This window comes from Caloenas nicobarica, chromosome Z, assembly GCF_036013445.1.
Source record: "Caloenas nicobarica isolate bCalNic1 chromosome Z, bCalNic1.hap1, whole genome shotgun sequence".
NCBI classification, from domain to species: Eukaryota; Metazoa; Chordata; class Aves; order Columbiformes; family Columbidae; genus Caloenas; species Caloenas nicobarica.
Window position 1 is genome coordinate 77,611,150 of NC_088284.1, and position 18,587 is coordinate 77,629,736.

The following is an 18,587-nucleotide window of genomic DNA, read 5'->3' on the forward strand; positions in this document are numbered from 1 at the left end:
TTATGATCAAGATAAAGCAGAAACTAGAAGGGAAAGAAGCAATAGTTTGAATGTTTGGAGAAACTTTCTTGTTTGTTTTTAAAACCATTTCTTTGTAAGTAAATATTGCTGAAAAAAAAAAAGTTGTCTTTACCGGATGTGCGGGGAAATGCTGCAGGTGGCAAATCTTTGTTTTCAGGCAGCTGTGGTTGTAAATGTGTTTTCTGTATACCTGCCCACTTTCTTGTCACTCCAATGGTAAAAAAACCAAATAGCTTATTTGAACAGTCTCTTTCAACTAGTAGAGCCTGTACAATACCGTGAAGGGACATTTCTGTGTTCACCTTCTTCTCCTCTGTGTTTAGACTTCTATCCTCCTCCATTTCTTTAGCTGCCTAAATGGTCATGCTTGAAAATCTATATAGGCATCTTTCCTTTTATTACACATAAATGTTCCATGAGCTTTCAGTTTACCCAAGTTATTAATCCTATATTTGAATTTTTGCTACCTTCCTTAACATTAATTTGTGTTTTTTTCGCACAGGATTTAACAATTCTGAACGCATGTGCGACAAAGAGTTCATAATACGCAGAGCAGCCACGAATCGTGTCCTGAATGTCTTGCGCCACTGGGTCTCCAAGCATTCTCAGGTATTGTCCTGTTGCACCCTTCTCCTCACCATCTGTAATACGTTTGTGTTCTCCCTACAAAATATTTGTAGGCAGTGCTGCTGTATAGTGTAGCAAAGGTCAAACGGCCCGAAAAGTCAGTGCTGTATAGATAACGTGGAAAATAAGCTTGTAAAAACACACTGTTAAGCAAGTGAAGGATCCTTCATCTAGCCTTGCAAAGCTCTCCAGAAAATATCCAGGTACAACCTTATTCTTGATAACATTGTGTGTAAGTGCTCGACTGTTATGAGCATCTTGGATTTATCTTTCAGATTGTCAGTGTCCAAGCTACAGGCAGCTTGGTTCAGTTACTTTGGATGAATGTGTTTAAATACTGGTGTTTGCCTACAGATGTTTATTTATTTGTTGTGAGTTTTATATGGAAAGAGGCACCAGTCCTTCATGCTTGTCTTTCTACAAACTGTGACAGGACTGTGAGTCTGATACGTAACCATAAAACTGTGTCGGCAGAGGGAGGGGGAAAAAAAAATCTGAGTAGCTAGTAGAATTCCATAGAGATAGCCGTGTCCTTTAAGCTGCCAGGTGAGACAAATGTTGGAAGACTTTGGCATGTATGTAGAAGACTACCAGGAAAATAATTGAAAGAAATGAGGGAGGGAAGAAGAGAGGGAAGAGGGAAGGGGGAAAAGTGAGAGCACTTTGGAAGCAAATGAAAGATTTTTGCATACCTTGGACAGATGGTACTTCATGGCAATTATAGACAGCTTTGTCATTACATGCTAATAATCAAGGACACTTGATCTAAAAAGAGTTTATTGCACAGCTAACTGCAGCAATGTCAAACTGTCCTATGTCAAACTCAGTTCCTTTTCTTCCATGTAATAGCTTTTAATTATCATAGAGGTTAAGTTTGCTAGAGAATGAAGTCCTTAAGAAATGCACAAGTGGGAAAACTGGATGTGTTTGAAAAGCTGAACAGCCCAGAAGAATTTGATAAAATCTCTCTTGATACCATGGAAATGATTAAACATATTTTTAGTTTTTGGGAACAACCTATGCACAGCAAGTTCTCTTTGACCACCTGTTAAATAAAAATCATTGCATGGCAAAATCTTGACCTGTAATGGGAACAGCAGAAGTCTGTTAATACTGTTCTGTGTTATGGTAGTGTACTGTGTCTCTGCCATATTTTGTATTAAGTAACTGCTACGAGTTGAGTTGACCATCTATATGAATTAAAAGATGGTCAATTAATGTGGTTGTGAAAATGCTAGGAGTCATCAGACTTTGGTCTACATTAAGCAACTGTCTACAACTAGTTAAACTGAAGTTTAAGTTTCAGAGCTGACCCTGATTGAGTTGTGATGATTCTCTATCATAAGCTCAAAGTAACTGTGAAGAGTGCGAGCATACTCTGTCGTTGTAGCAATTTGCCCAAAATATACTTTCTCTCCTTCAAAATACAAGTGTTTTCTGTTTCCATTTCAAAAGTACCCATTTTATGCAAAAAATTTAATAATGTCCTTAATACTTTTGCAACTTTTTTGCAACTTTTTGCAACTTTTGCAACTACTTTTACATAACGTTTACCATTATATTATCTTTAAAATAGTAAGAGGACAAAGGTAATGAATGAAAATTCAACAGTGTGCGTTCTCAAAGTGAAAGCTATTAACTGGACTCCCTAGTCATTCGCTGTGTTTTAACATAGCAAGTGTGGCAGATTTTAATTCTGTAGCTCTCTTAATCCAGTATTCTGATGTGGTAAATATTTTAAAATGCAAGGACTTTGGCGCAGAAAGTAATGAATGCTACAGCAACAGAGCATGGAATCAGATTTTTGTGTTGTTTACTTGTGAGACTAGGGAGAAAGAAAGGACAGAAGACCTCAGCAAACCAAAAATGACTGGCTAGTTTCTGCCAAAATATATGGGACAGGACTGCTTTAAGGAAGGCAAGTGAAGAATTACTGTCTGGCCAAATAGTATGAAATGTTGGCAGTAAAGATGTACAGTCCTGGGAGAGCAGTAGCTCAGAGCCTCATTTTACAATAACAACACAAACTGCAAGCCAGAGAACCTTTAGCCACCAGTGTCTGGTGAAGAAATGTTTATTAGATTTCAAAAATGACAAAACAATGTAAGTATTAAAATTTTACACGATCAACAGATCTGCCAAAAACTTTATTACATTTTAAGGTATTTGCATCATTCTCTGGCCACTTAAAGCATTTGAGATGTCCTTCATGTTCAGCAGCAGCCAAGGGCAGGTCTTACTCTCTTATTACAAAAAAAAAAAAAAGAGTTAACAAAATAAACGGATATTTGCAAAGTAAACATGCAGTGCAACATTATCTGTGCTTTGATTATACTCTTTTCTCTCCACTTGGCTTTGAATTTGCTTTTGCTACAAAAACTGCTGACACCAAACAGGCAATTTCTGTCCTCTGTGGGAGAGGCTTCTCCCACTGTCAGGTAGACTGTTCTCCTTGTGATGTGCCCAAGATCCTTGTGGTCATTGCTAGTTAAAGTTGACCTGCTGCACAGACTTTTTTCTGCCAAAGTGACATTTCATTTTAACTAGATGTAAAGAGAAGCAAAGACATTAGATGGGTAAACTGTGGGTCCTTCTTCAGTTCTCTTTTTAGGGTGCGAGATGCTACTACAGACATCCTTATTGTTGCAGTGTGTGAGTAGCTCTGCAGCATAACTAACTCTGTTCCGGTGCTCTCTGATCCACCAATTCTCTGCACATTGTTTGTCTGCCTGAATTGTTGGACTGATTTATTGTATTCTGGTGCCCAGAGCACATGAGGTGCTGCACTGTCACATAGGAGTATGCAGGCTATGTTCAGAAATGTGTGCAATGTAAAGACACTAACATACAACCATCTGTTAAATGTGCTCTTACATATATCATCCCACTTAGCCCTGCCCTCCATCCCTCCCTCTGGATCCCTTTGGCTTGCTTAAGTGTGCTGCTCTCAAACGTGTAATAACATGGGTCAGGGTTAGCGCATGAACCGATGGAGAGAGGAATTATCCAAACAAATGGTTCAAAGCCTTGTGTTTCCTCACTTTTCTCCAGCAAATCCTTACCCAGGGCTTGGAGAGTCTGTCCTCTGCTGGGCTATGAAATGAATTAGCTTCCTACAGTATATTGCAACCATGTCAAAACCACAGTTGTGGATGTTTCAGGGTTGTTTTTTTGTTTAAAGCTTGTGGGTTTTTTAAAATTATCTGAGACTGGCCACTTGTCTGTGGCCAGAAAACAGAATCATTAAAATCAACAGTTCAGCCTATTCAGTGAGGATATGCTTTCATAAAGCGGTTTTGTTATCTTGAAATCATACTAAACAATGCTTAGAAAAAGGATTAATTATTTTTAAAACTTGGGTCATACACTGTAGGAGCCTCACTTAAATTCCAACTAAATTTATAGTGATAATGCCAGATCTTCAGCCCTTTCAGGAGGGCAGAAGGAACTAATTAATGTCTCCAGGAGCTCCCAAGGCACAGATAAAAATTTGGAGAAAATCTTCCTCACATAATGTGACACATATGTTTTGTTTTTACCACACTGAGCAAGAAGACTCACCATCCAAAACCAGTGCAGTGTGAAAGATGGCTCGTTTAAGTTTTCCAGGGTTTTCTATTTACATTTTAGTTCTTTTCATTCCCTATCCCTCCTCTTTTTTTCCCCTACTCTTCTCTGTCTTTTTCATTCAGCCACCTACAGCCCAGCAAAGCTTTCTTTTTGCCCAAAATAACAGCAGAATGTTCGTGTTTACATTTCATTTTTAAAATGTAGTTGAGAGGAACAGTGTAGGATTCTCCCATTGTAAACAACGAAAACACAAATGTTGAGGCAGGCAGTCATTGTGAAGACAAGAGCATTGCTGTGAACGGAAAGGTCTCATGAGGATAAAACTCCCACTGATTCCTGTAGAGATGGAAAAATATGAAGGCAAAAGGAGGGCAAGGGGAGAAAGTCTATGTGATTTTCATTATCCTAGTGAGGTCTTGCAGCCTCATTTTCTTTGTTTAACAATACTTCCATGTCTTTTATCTAAACTCTTCATGTTACAAAATCAAGGGCTTTTTCTGCTTCTGTGGCAAGCAGACTGAGATGGAGCTTGTCCAAGGAGAAAGCTTTCACATCTGCTGATGAAGAGACTTCTCAGAGTTGAATGAGAGCTGGGTGCTTGTTCCCCTTGGCTTCTTTGAAGATCTCAGCTGGAGTGAATTGGTAAATCTTAACAAACTAGATGGCTGCCAGACAGTGTCAGTGAGTTATGAAGTTAACACAAGATCTGGGGAGAAGATTGAGGCCTGAATTTTGAGAGTATAGGTCATGATCTCATGCTTGATGCCTGTCTTGCTCCAGCTGTGAAATAATCTACTGCAAGTCATTTTCTTGCTCATACTGACAAAGCTGTGATGGGTTTTCAACAGAAAGTCTTGCAGATGTAGTTATTGATAGCACTTAGGGATTATGGAGTACACCTGTATACAGAGAATTGTCCAAACAAAGGTGATTTCAGTTGGTTAAACATAGTTTTAGTGCACATGAATTGGCCAATTCCATTTTGTACATTGGAATAAAAAATAAGATAAAAATTCCTTTATACGAATCCCACTTGCCTTGTATTTAAAGGCATAGAGTAATGAATATGATGCCTGGCAAAGTTATACAAAGTTTATTCTAGAAATGTGAACGGATTACACTTAAGCTACACTTGTTGTATGATAGTAAGATATTTTAACTAGACTTCAAATAAACCCCTAGGATCCATGGCCTCTGCCTTGAAACAGCAAAGACATTTCTGGGGTTCTTTCTGAAATAAACAGACATCATGATACAAATTGTGAGCTGAAGAAACAGAGAGGTTGCCCCAGAGAAAGGCAGAGCGAGGGAACCCTGAGTGAGCCTTCCAGTGTGCCGTTGGGCACTTAATGAAGAAATCCAGTTTGCATGAGCTTATGCCCAATGCAGTTATGCATTGAAGAGTAATGCACTTAATTGTTGCTATGCTCTGTCCAAACGTCACAGAAGTGTAAGGGTTTGCTGTACCATGACCCTTCAGGGAACATGAGTCACCCCTGGAATGGTAGCCAAGCTTGCAGTCAGTCAAACGAATTAGTGCTGCTCTGCACCCGCCTCTGCCGGAGCCTGACAGGTCCTTCTTCGCTTAAGGTCTTTCTGCAAAGCTCTTGAACGTACTGCATCCCAGGACTAAGAGGCAGGGATGTTATATTTCCTATCTGTCCAGGACTCCTTAATCTGACAACACGCAATGGCTAGATTCTTCTTTCGAGGTTTCTTTGTACAACACGGTTACACAGTGCTTGGATAAGGAGAGGTTAGTATTGTATGTGGCTGAGAATTACTCAGTCATGCTATTAACGTAGCTTGTACTTTTTAACCTGATTATATTCCATCAGGAGTGACAGGCTGACGTTGATACTGTAGAATCAGGACTGGCACTCTTCCCCAAATGGTGGCTGTCTCTTTGCACTTGAAACTGACTGGAAGACAAAGCTGTTGTCCTTTGCTTACTTCTTGAAATAAGTCAGACTTAACTCCAAATTCAGGGATGAATTTTCCTGATAGCCAGTTGTAATATCCTCTATCTCTGCCTTCCGTGTCTGTAAATGTTTTGCTGCAGGTGAATTTATAAACATTGCTCTCAGCACAGATGTCTGTGCTTTTATGCTGAGAATGAAATAGTTTTAGACGATTGCAGCACTGGGGTAACTCAGATTAACTGTGACAGAGTTTGATCTGCTGTGTAGGAGATTGAGTCACTCCACTGATATCATTGAAATAATTATCTGTTTATACTTTGGTATGAGAGCAGATATATTAAAATTGTAGGGAAAATCCCATCTATTTAAAAATATTCCAAATTCCTTGCAAACAGTCCTTCAGTGAATCTTTATCCTCTCCTGGATATCTCCAATATTGGGCTCTCAGCAGGATTTTATCATTAGCCTGTGACTTTGAAGTAATCGGTTATAGCCAGTAGCAACGCTCGTCTTCCTCATTGTCTGTGCCCATCTGCTATTTTCAGTTCGCTGCTGCAGTTGTAGGCAAAGACCAATGAGTCTGCACATAGCATCTCCGATCTGTATCAGTACTCACAGAGACATCCAAAACCCGACTCTAGCTCTGTGTGCAGGTTTCCCTCCCTTTCACATCTGGCATTTTTAATCCTCCATTAGGTTTTTCTTCTCCCTTCACTAATTTAACTCTTCCTTTCCCTCAGAGCATTTTCTCTTCCAGATGCCTCTTAAAACTCTCCCATCTCCAGCTATTACGCAAAAGTCCCACCAATTTCTGTCTTTACCTGACATTTCTTCCTACTTGATACCTTGCTGATTACTTCGGGTTTTAGAAATATGACCACTATGTGTTCTTTCCCCATGTTTTTCTTTTCTGCTTCTCCCCATTTCCATCTAACACATCCCTCTTCATTTTCTCTTACTTGTGGTTTGTGGATTGAAAAATTCACACTGTGTTGTTATTCACAAGACAAAGAGAAGTGGCTAGGAAAATATTTCAGGGCGTCGAGTCTTCTTGCTTGCAGCGATAATATCAGCTACATCTGGGAGCGTTTGTGGAAAGAGTGTGGGCTGTGCCTGCTGAGTCTGGGGACTGGACTGGAAAGCCATCAGCTGGGTTGGAAAGCAGTCGGCTCCAGTCATTCCCTGCTTGAAAAAAGGCTTCCAGCCTGGGAGGCACTCTGGGTCAACTGGGTAGAGCCCTCCTCCCACCCGTGACGAGCCCTGCCAGCTCAGGGTGTGATGCTCGGCTGGGTGGCACATTCCACCAGCACTGGGCAGAGCATCTGGAGAACTTCCCGTTCTCGGGTCTCCTCAGAGCATAATATTATGGAACAGGAAATTGCAATTAAAAAGAGAGAGAGAAACTAATAAAACGAGCCCAAATGCATTCAGCAAAGACTGTCATGAGGGAATAGCGCTTCATTTATCCTGACGACTCGTCGTCCTCCTTCTCCCTTTCACATGGCAATCACAGGGCGCCGAAGACAGCCTGCAAGTTGGCATGTTTGCCTTGTAAGCAAGTGCCTGAGGAGCTGAAAAGTTGGCTCTAGTTTCAGAGCTGAATTTAGGACTGAGATTATTTTTACATGAAGCTTGTAGCGTTGTCTTGAAATTGGATGATGCAACTCTGTGGAAGGGTTCCCTCCAGAATTTCTTTGTGGTCTCTTCATGCACAATTCCTTCTCTTGTCCCCTTCGGTCCCTTCCTTTCCTCCCTCCTGAGTTATCTGTGGTCCTTATCACTGACATACTCAAATATAAATTATGTTCTCAGGTTTTAGCTCCCTTTTATTTGTCTGGATTATTCAATGTTTCCTTAGAGTGTCTAAATGAAGAATGTTTCCTCTCACTGAAGAAGATTTAAAGAGGGGAGGAAAAGCTTTTCAGGTTTCACTGAGCCTACATCAAAACTTGCAAATTATATTCACTGTATAAACCACTGATTGTAGATCTACATATTTCTTGCTACATATTCTAGATCTACATATTTTTCTTTTTCTTACTTTCTGCTGCCTCTGCTGCAGTGTCTTTTGCCCATTGATTACTAATTTATCACCTCTTTTTGTCTTTGTTTTTTTAAACTCAGCTGGAATAGGTTGCACTTCTCAGATTGCAGCACACCTTTCCTAGCTCCTCCTGCAAGGGAATATGCTTGCACTTTATAAAAAGAACATTGCTGTCTAATCCTGTGCATGGTAGAGATCAACAGGTTGGTTATGAGTCTACTTAAAATGTAATCATGATGACTTTGGTGCTCTGTAGTTACAAAGGAGGCTTTTGCTTTCATAGTGCATGTGGGCGACAGCAAAATTAATACACTTCCCTCTGTTGCTGCAGTCTTCTACTGCTGGAAACTTCATTAAGTGATGCTGAATGTGATGCATGGTGCTTTTGATCAGTTGGGAACTTCATACGCCCTATTCTTATCCTGGGAGACTCCAGGGCAGTCCTCCTGCTTAACTCATCAGCTGTCATTTTTTTCTACACATGCACATTTCATAAGTTGTTTTGCGCTATAAATATTAAATAAATTAGGAAGAAATATCTTTTCCTGTTACTGGCAGTAATGGACTTTGATATAAAAGTCTAAATTTTGCTTGTAAATCTAAGTTAATTTCTCTACTTTAAGTCAAATGAAAATCTGAATAAGACGCACAAATCTTTAGGCTACTGTGGACTTCAAAATATACTAGAGGTACGTGCCCTCTGATGAAGTATTAGATCACTGTCAAATTTAAATGTGCCTGCTGGAAGATTGAGTAGTCCTTGAGCGACTGACTGTATTCCTTCCATGGTATGTACATTTCAACTGAAAGTCTCTTTGAACATTGGGGTAGTCTAACACATGCGGCAATTTGAATGTAAGCTGGTATAGCAGGTTTACTCGGGCTTACAGCCTTCACTGCAGAGGATGGTGGCAGGGTCTTATTGTGAGTCCTTCCGATGTCTGGAAGAAGTAGTGAGATGTATAAACAGGTGATACAACAGATAAAAATGTCACAAAAGTGGTCTAAAATTATACAGAGGGATATGATATACAATATACAATATATCTAGACCTGTATATAGCTACATATAAATCTCTGTGTGCCTATACTATAAATAGATATAATATACATATGTAATATATTAATAAATATTAATATATAGTGCACATAATACAGATATAACCTGCATGTATTTATAGATATTTATCTATAAATTATATTTGCAATTGTTTGCTAAGTGGTTTTGTGTTTGTATAATTCTCATGTTAACCATTCTACATAGAGTTAAGTATAGGTACATGTTTAAGTGTAATGATTTCCCTAGATTTTTTAATATATTGTTCGTCACAATGGACTCTCAGTAACCCCTAGATCATGAACTTCAACAGAAAAATAGATTAGCTCTCCAGTTTTATTCTGAAACCCACCTTTTCTCATTTTTTTTTCTGCTCACATTATAAGAAGCGGCTGTCACATTGCTCTAAAGAATACCTCCAGGCACAAAAAAGAGATTTGGGACAGTAAGAAAACAGCTGCAGGAACTGGATGGAGATGGGGTCAGGTCTGTCCTGTGGGAAGGGTGTGCTGTAAAGTGACGTCTTCTGCTAATAGTCGTGGTCAGGCTGGCATGGAGGTGTGACAGCAGCCGGGACCGAAGGAGTCAGACAAACCAATTTATCCTGTCTATAATCCTTAGTCAGTCCCTAGTTTGAGCTTGCTCTGCTGATAAAGGGTCTAGGACTTCTCATTTTTCTGAGGTTAGAGAAGTGTATTTTTCCACCATGAAGGTTCTTCCAAAGGCACTGTAACTGAAGTGGAAGACAGCCCTAACATTAGGAACTACATGTCCATATAGCTTGCCAACAGTATGAGTTTTTCCAGTGATGCCAGGGCTACTATCTTGTGGAGATTACTCGACGTGTTTCTCCATTAACATGCAATGTATTAATTCCCATTACTTATAAGAATTAGCTTGTAAATATGCAAAACTGAAAGTGCTTCATTTTTACTAAGTCTCATATTCAGAGGAGAGGCTTCCCCATCCTGATTCTCAAATTAAATAAGTTTTAAAATATAGACCTTTTCATGACAAATTTTGTTGCGATAAAGACTTCTTAAGAAATCTTATCCAGTAATGAAAATAATCAACCAATTATGATTTAAGAAGCATACTTGGGAGATAAAATCCCGATCACGTTGTTAAGAACTGCCCACTCATAGCAGCAGGTGAGAATATTACCCGACATGCTAAATGACCCTGTTAGGTTTGTCAGCTCTTGGATACCTTCTCTGTTCATTGATGATATTTTTGTAGCATGACTAGCAAAGATACACAGCTTCTTTTATAGGGTGGCCACCACCAAACTACGGTCCAGACAGTACTATTACTATTTACACTGGTTGCTTAAGCTTGTGCAGACTCATGTGTTTCTCCTTTAGTTAACTTTCGATAGTTTCATATTCCAAATGGTTTTCTTTTAAAAATTGCTGGAGTGAACAGTGCTCTTGTGTAGTTTACTTATAATACATTCCTTGTGCTTTCACTGATTAGTCCATTTGCATACCCTAAATAAATAAATAAAAAATATCTGCACGAAGGGCTTAAAACAGTTCCTAAAGAGGGCATTTTGGACAATGGCTACACAAAACTTATTTTATAAAACAAATACAATGCAGTTTGTTTGTTTGGTTGGTTTTTTGCTAGTTTTGAGGCATATGTAGTCATTCAAAGACTAATACTGCAGATGTTCCTGTCCTACAACATCCTCTAACACGGACGAACAGCACAAAAAACTAAGACACAGATACTAGTGGGCTTCAAAATATGAATTAGCTCTGGCCAAGCTGAGAAGACTTTTGAAGGGTGAAAAAAAAATGCTTGTAACAGGAGGGAAATGCCCAGGACATTGCTGGCAGGTGCCAGCAAGATATTTCTGAGGACTGACATTTTGAGCAATAAGCTTTCTTAAAAAGTGCTGTAAGTGTGGTTGTGACACCACTTGCTTTGATGAACATGCATCCTCCTCCTCATCTTATGGATTTCATCCCTTTTCTAAACTAAGCATCACCTTCCTTTGTGACTTTGGGTGTGCTCTGATGCTCCTGCACCCCCTCAAGTGAAAGACATGTTGTGAGGACGTGTGTCTTCACCAGGGGTGGTTCTCCTCAGAGACATGTGTCTACAGAAACCCTCTCCCTTTAGGACCCTGTTGCAACACAAAGGATTGTAGCTGATTCTTTGTGAAAATTAACATTTCCCAGTTTCAATAACTTTGTGGCTTCCGTTCCCATGGAAACAAGCAGGGGTTTGCCACAAACATGGTCTTGCTCGCAAGAACCATGGGTTATCAAGGAAGATCTACGATGCATTAGATTACTGAAGGTTTTGGGGTTAAGGTTTGTTTTTGGTTTTGTTTTTTTTTTTATCAAAATGCTAGCTTTTTGCTCAATAAAAGCATTTTTGGAATCTGCTCCTGTAAGTTGCCACCTTGAAGTTCGTACGTTGCTCTATTCTTTTATGTCCTCCAATATGAGAAATCAACAGAAATAGTTGCTGGATTTTCCTGTGTCTGGTATCAGTCTGCCTCAGAAATAATGAAAATGCTGGAGCTGTTAGGTGCAGTGGCAGAGAGCACTACTCTAATATACATAGCTTATTAGGTTGAGTGCTCCACTACATGGAACAAAAGGCAGACCTTTCCAAAAGGGTGAGTATGAGATAAGAAATACCAGAGCGGGAGGCAGATAAACAGAGAAACTCAAGAAAACGGTGAAAAGAAACAGTGTCCAGCCTTGCTAGACTGTGGTCTCAATATTGCAATTACACCACTTTTCTGCTTTTATAGCCACCACAGAGAGAGGATAAGACATTTTGTGGGTATTGGTGAGATGCGGTTCTTACTTCAGAAGAGAAAGGTGAAGTGATTTGCTCATTTCCATGCAGACAATAAATGTCAGAAAAGGAGACAAACTACAGCCTTTTGGGCTCCCGCTTTTGTAGACTGTTCACTACAACAGCTTTCCAAGTTTTCTAAATATTTTCAAACCTAAAACCTAATAACAAAAAGAGGGCAAAATTCACAAAAGTATATCCTTTCAGTTATTTGATCAACGTTGTTAGAACAAAAGGAAGTAAAATTGTTTTCCTTTGTAGGATTTTGAGCTGAACAATGAGCTGAAAATGAATGTGTTAAATTTGCTGGAAGAAGTTTTGAGAGACCCTGATCTTCTGCCACAAGAAAGAAAAGCTACCGCAAATATACTGAGGTAAACGTGATTCTAATGTGTTAGCTACAGCATGTGAAATAGCTAGGGGATCCTGTATTATGGAATTCGCAGAGTTTGGTTTTTCTCCAGAGTACTTAATTTTGAAGGATTACTAAGTGTTTTATTAGCTATGAAACAGTGTTTAAACTTTCATTCATAAAAGTGCCCCTGTTAGAAAATTTTACTGCAGAACAGCTGGCAGCCATGGGTTCAGTCTTTATGCAGTAGGGCAAAATGCTGTCCAGTAAACCAACAAGACACTCACTATAACAGCCTGAGGAACTCCTATCTTGACCAACAAGCCATCTGCTAAGCTCAGGAAAGGCTGATGGTAGCCTGATGTGTCATGAGATGCCAACAAGACCGTGCTTGCACCTTCTTTTGTGTGGACACCATGTCCAGAGTTCTTTGGGTAGCTTACAGAGAGGAATTCTTAATTAGTACCACGAAATAAAAGACCTTTAAGCTTCTGAATAACCAGGACTATTAAATTAGGGTTAGAACACCTTGAGTTGCAGGTCTAGTCATGCCAATGAGACAAATCTTTATAAGCATTTATCAGGGGAAATAATTTTGTCTACTAAGTATGATTATTTTATAGTAACTGATTTTCATGTAAATTGTTCTACATTACTAAGGAGTAGTAAACATTTAAAGATTAGGCAGTTGTTAAAATAAGATACAATGAAAAAAACCACAGATAAATCTATGATGTGCGTTTTTGGTATTTTTGTACATATTCTGCTGCAAAGTCAATAAGGTTGCAATAAATGCGGTGTGTCTGATTTTTCTAAAACCATTTGACAGATTTCCCCATCAGATACTTACGTGAAAACGAATGTCAGAAGAATGAGGGTAAAGCTGTACACTTGGAGAGAAAAAAAGTCAAACAAAGAATAAGAAAAAAAGATAATTTCTTAATAGAAGCACTTCGTGTCACTGGCATCTTACTTAATTTTTACATAAATAAAAATAAACCTCCTTTTAAATTATGCTGCATGTACTGTTATTCAAAGTTAAGGTAGTAAGTTTGTTTGCTGTAATCCCTTGGAAGAAACAGTAAGCAAGAAGAGCAAAAAGGATTAGGATAATGGGTTTTTATAATATGTGTGACAGCAAATGTTCTGTCAGCTTGCTCATAGTGGGAAAAATTACCTTAAGACCTTCAGCTTTTTAAGAACATATGAGAAAATAAACCTGAATTGGCTGTTCCTGGCAGAGTGATGGAATAGTTTTATAGTCCTTTAGCATACAAATTTGTTAGCAATTTCCTGTATCCAGTTTACAAAAAATGGGACCTTGGTAATTAGATGTAAACTGTGAGCTGCCCCCATTTGCACCATTTTCCTGTTCAATGAAATTGTAGGTATTGTTTGTCCTCTTTCCTTCTAGCACTTATTGCTTTAGTGTCTGAGCATACTGTATATGTATCTCAGTACAGTGTACATTACTTTTGCAAAAAATAAAAGAAAAAGTTAAATTCTGTAAGAAGTGAAAATTCTGAAGAAGGTAAGTTTTTAAAAACTGAGAAGTGGCAAAAAGAAAAAGCAAAGGGAAGCAGTAGAAATAAACCAATACTCAAAAATAAAATTCTAGTAAAAATTAAAAAATGTATGCATAGATATTGAACTTAAAGTTAATTAGAAACTAACTAATTTCAAATATTTTGTGGAAACAGATTGCATTTTTTAAAATCCTTCTTTCAGAGTCATTATCTTCACAGTATTTCTGGAAAGTATTATGGCACTTTATAAGCAGGCATATAAAGCACGAATAAAATGATGTGTCAAATTTCTCAGTGAGAATTTCTATTGGAAACAGGTAGAGAATGGCAATTTCCTGAGATGTGGGCCTCAGCCAAGCCATCTTTCATTAGGGTTTGCAGCTATATACCCTAATCTTCCTAGATTTTTCAAACAACATCATTTGATTATAGATTTGATCATATGGAATCATAAGTACTTGGTTACATTCCACAAACCAGTACTGCAAAAAGAGCCATTGGTGGCTTGGCATGCAGGACTAGTCCTTTTGACTGAATACTGTGTGGATGTCCCACTTTCCTTCAAAATAATGCATGAAACTTAAGCCATGGCTAGCATAGGTTATCAAAAATCCTTTACTGCTTTTCAAGACTGGCAATGCTGCTAATTTATATGCATGCTGGACAAGTGCATGTTGAATATTTCAATACAAATACATTTTCAATACTATTTCAACGATAAGCATCAGTGACACAGTATTGCTGTACCAAGGGTTCACATAACTCCTGTGTTCCATTTTCTGTAGCAACCATATTTCAGCAGCAGCTGAAATCACTCTGATGTCACATCCATGTGTTTATTATATACACAATCTGCCCATAAACTTTCAAGTAGAAGTTGTTGCATAAGTAAACTTTCAGACGGAGGCTGTTGAACAAGTACAACTTCCATCACTTAAACTGCAGTTAAGCTGCAGTCAACAGGCTATCAGGGTATAGTCTCCAAGTTAAAAATGTTATTGCATAAAACAAACTGTCCCAAAGTCTTATGCTGTGCAAAACTCTACTCTGAAGCTCTTGGGCTTGTTCTCCAGTCACACAGGAGGCAGTAATTTACCAGGAATGTCAAATTTGTTAATAGCTGGTAAGGATAAATTAATTCTCCAGGAATGGGAACTGGTTCAGTAAACTTGCGAGAAAGAGTGTATTGGAGCGATTCTGATTTTGGACGAAAAATCATTCAGCTGGGATGAAATACACAGGTGTGTCATATGTCTCAACCTTCACTGAAAGGAGGAGCTCTGGTTCTTAAATCACTTCAGGAAAATGGGTTGTCTGCTAAGGGTAGTTTCCAAGCTTTCAAAAGCACTGTAGTTACTCCTGAAGATATATTCTCAACAAGGCTATATAGTTAATTCAGAAGAAGAAATTATAGGATTTAAGAAATAATCTGCAGCTGAATTGGGTTGTTTCTATGCAACTGTTGATCTGTGGTAATGAGACAGGGGTGTGTTGTTGCTTCATTTTATTGCACCTTAGGAATATTTATAAGCTTTAACAAAAACTGATCAAGTTGCTGGTCCTAAGCAGTGACCTGCTGTCCCATGGAGACTGTGAGCACATGCTTCTGGCTGCCTCAGAAACCATCTCAGCTATTGGGGCAGGAACCAGGAGCCCCTCTGGTCCTTCACTTCCCAGCTTATTAGCAGGTTCCAAACTGTCCTTTGAAAACTCAACTTTCCAATAATTCAAAATATGAAACTGAGGAATAATTTCTGTCAGGGGGCTTTAGCTTTTCTGGCAGGTTGAAAATGTCCTTGCTCAATTCTGGAACTAATTTCATGAAGAATGAGAAAACAACAGAAGCAGAAGAGACAATATCCTCATGCCTGCATCCTATGTGACAATATACTTGTATGAACCAGGTTTCAAGTGCCGGAACAACCAAGTTTTTTCTATATTTGCACCAAAAATAAATATACTGTTTCTGGTGCAAAAAGAGGACATGGTGACGTGGAAATTGTTCCTTCCCTGACATTTTTGCGTGATGCCTCCCATGATGCCATGGCTGGTTGTGGAAGCAGGATAAAGCAAACACTGAACATTCTGTTCCCTAAGGTGTACAGAGTTCTCTCTGTTACTTGTCTCTGCAAATTACTATTTATTGTAGTAGGAACAACCAAGACTATGTTCCTCTTCACCAAGGACTGCTAAGCTTTAAGCAAACACTCCCATACTTCGCCAAAATGCTGTAGAGACACCATGTTCTACACGAGTGTCTCTCTCATATGATTGTTATACTTTTTTCTGCATCAGGTTACAAATTTTCTGTCATTTGCCAGTGTGGCAGGTTACATTCAATGTTCTGAATGTTAAGAGAAGACCTGTAATGGAATAAGATTATTTCTTGAGTTCCTTGAACCGTCCATAGGTTATAATGACAGAATGAAGAGAGATTTCCTTTCTGCATTGACTTAGAAAAAATTCTTTGGTGAGACTCACGGTGTCTAACTGAACCAGGAAACAAATTGCAGACAGATGATGAAACACTCCTTCCAAAGTAACTGCTTATCACAAAGGAGATTCTGTCCACCCAAATTGTCTGAAATTGGGCACCCTGACTTTTCCTCCAGAGATCATAGAAGACACCTTCCTTTCTCAGACAATTACAGAACACAGACAGTGACTTGTGGAGGATGTGAATCCAACCCTGGATGTCCTAAAGGTTTCTAGAATCTTTCTTGTTGTAGAAATGTGTAGAGGTGCTCCCAGGTATTGTGTTCCTCTTCTGGTTCATCTACCAATGTCTGGTTTGGAGAAATGCTGCTCAGTCCATCACCACCATATAACCACCTCCTTGGAAAGATGTTATCTTTTCAGGTTTCTTCCAGATGGAGGGCTTTGATCTAATACTACTTAGAGGAATGTAAATTACTCACCTAGAACTGAAGAGCTTTTTTACTGTTATTAGAAATGAATTTGTTTGAAGATTTTTGACAGCATATTTTTTATGTGAAAGCACAGATTTGTCATAACTGCAAGTTCTGGTGAAACTTTCATTCAAAAGGCTTCTCTGGAACAGGATGAAAAAGGGGAAGGTGGGGTGAGCCAATTGGCATGCCCCTCATGAAGGCAGTCATTCACCCAGTTGCTAGGTGAGCATAAAAAAAATAGGCTTTTCATTTGTTCCGAAGAGGTGCTTGCAGCAGGCTTTTATATCTAAAAGGCTTTGGCATATCAAAACATGTAGTCTATCAGAATCGCAGTTTGCCAGTCAACCCTCACTGTAGGTCTTGGCTTTCCCACATTTCAGTTTTCATAGTCTACTCCTGACTCTGAAAATCTAGGAACTCAGAGTGAGGCTGGGAAAAGCATTTCTTATCCTAAATTCCATGCTCAAACACTCATGAAAGAAAGTTCATGCTTTCTGACCCTACATATGGGTGTATTCCATAGACTGTCTCCTTTAAGGGTATTGGGTAAAAATGTCTCTTTTTACAAACTGACCCAGCCTTTGAATGTATGTGCACATATGTGCATATAAATTTATTGGAAAATCAGTCCCTTTGTTAGCAGCGATGAGAGGAGGAGGAAAGATTGGTTTGTATTCCAGAGATATTATTACCAGCTCTATGTATAAAATATGAATGGCAAGGAAAGTGTTTATGAGAGAGACTGAGCTGCTTCATGCTTTCTTGAGTCATCAAACAGAACAGCTGGTATTTCTTGTGTGATGAGATTTTTGTTGAATGGACTGACAGGGTTTCTCTGTAGGGTAAAAAAGCTTCTTTTTCTTTTTATGCAATATTTGTTCTGAAAGCTGGGCAAACCTACTGAAGTATATTCTGCTTGAGATTTTATCAGCCTTATTGAATAACCCCTGAAACCTAGGGAAAATTTCATTGATGATGAAGGAGGAAGGTGTAACGTTCAGACTGAACAGCAGTGAATAACTTTGATAATTAGTCCTATATGGAGAAAAAAAGGATAGTTCAAGAACAAATTTCTCCTTCTTTATCCTCAGAATAAATGTAAATGAAATCCAGGAATATGCAGAGGTCAAAATTTGATGGATGACCAATTTTATACCTTGTGTGATCTCACTAGATAATACATTTCAGGCTCTGTAACTTAAACCATCTTGTAAAATATTTTTAAGATGTTTTATGTACCCTGAAGGAATGAAGAGGCACATTTTAATATTTTCTGCTAGAATTTTTTTTCAGCGTTTGAACCGGTCAGGCATGAAGAACTGTTTAAGCGAGAGGTCTAATCTTAGCTGATGACTCTAAGAATTAGGAAGTTATTTCTTATATATTTACTTCCTGCAGTTGTAAGGGTAATGATGGAGGTTTCACCCCATTCAGTCCTCCCTGAGAGAGATGCTCTTAAACAGTCCGGCAGAATCTCTCCTTACCTTTACTTTCTCTCACAATGCTTTTCACATGGACCTGTGCTTCTTAACGAGCTTCCAGAAGGCTCTTCAGGGAGTACAATGGGAACTGCCCAAGCAGAACTGATCAGCTCAATGGATCCTCCTAGACCTAGACCTTCAAACTAGGTATCCCAAAACTGAGAACTGTGCAGACTGAAGTGGAAGCTGTTATTGATGCTATAAAAAAGTAACTTTATCCAGTCTAGAGATGTGTTGTCCTCTTCAGATTTAAACATA

At 38.8% G+C, this 18,587-nt stretch overlaps 1 protein-coding gene across 2 annotated transcripts in view; it reads left to right on the top strand.

Moving 5' to 3' along the window:
* The window catches only part of RASGRF2 (Ras protein specific guanine nucleotide releasing factor 2), a 127,264-nt gene that overhangs the window by 97,798 nt on the left and 10,879 nt on the right, over window positions 1-18,587 (top strand). For both annotated transcript variants that reach the window (XM_065656759.1, XM_065656760.1), the window contains exons 18-19: window positions 524-630; window positions 12,320-12,432. In XM_065656759.1, the coding sequence (XP_065512831.1) occupies window positions 524-630; window positions 12,320-12,432 (220 nt within the window). The remainder of the gene's footprint in view (window positions 1-523; window positions 631-12,319; window positions 12,433-18,587) is intronic.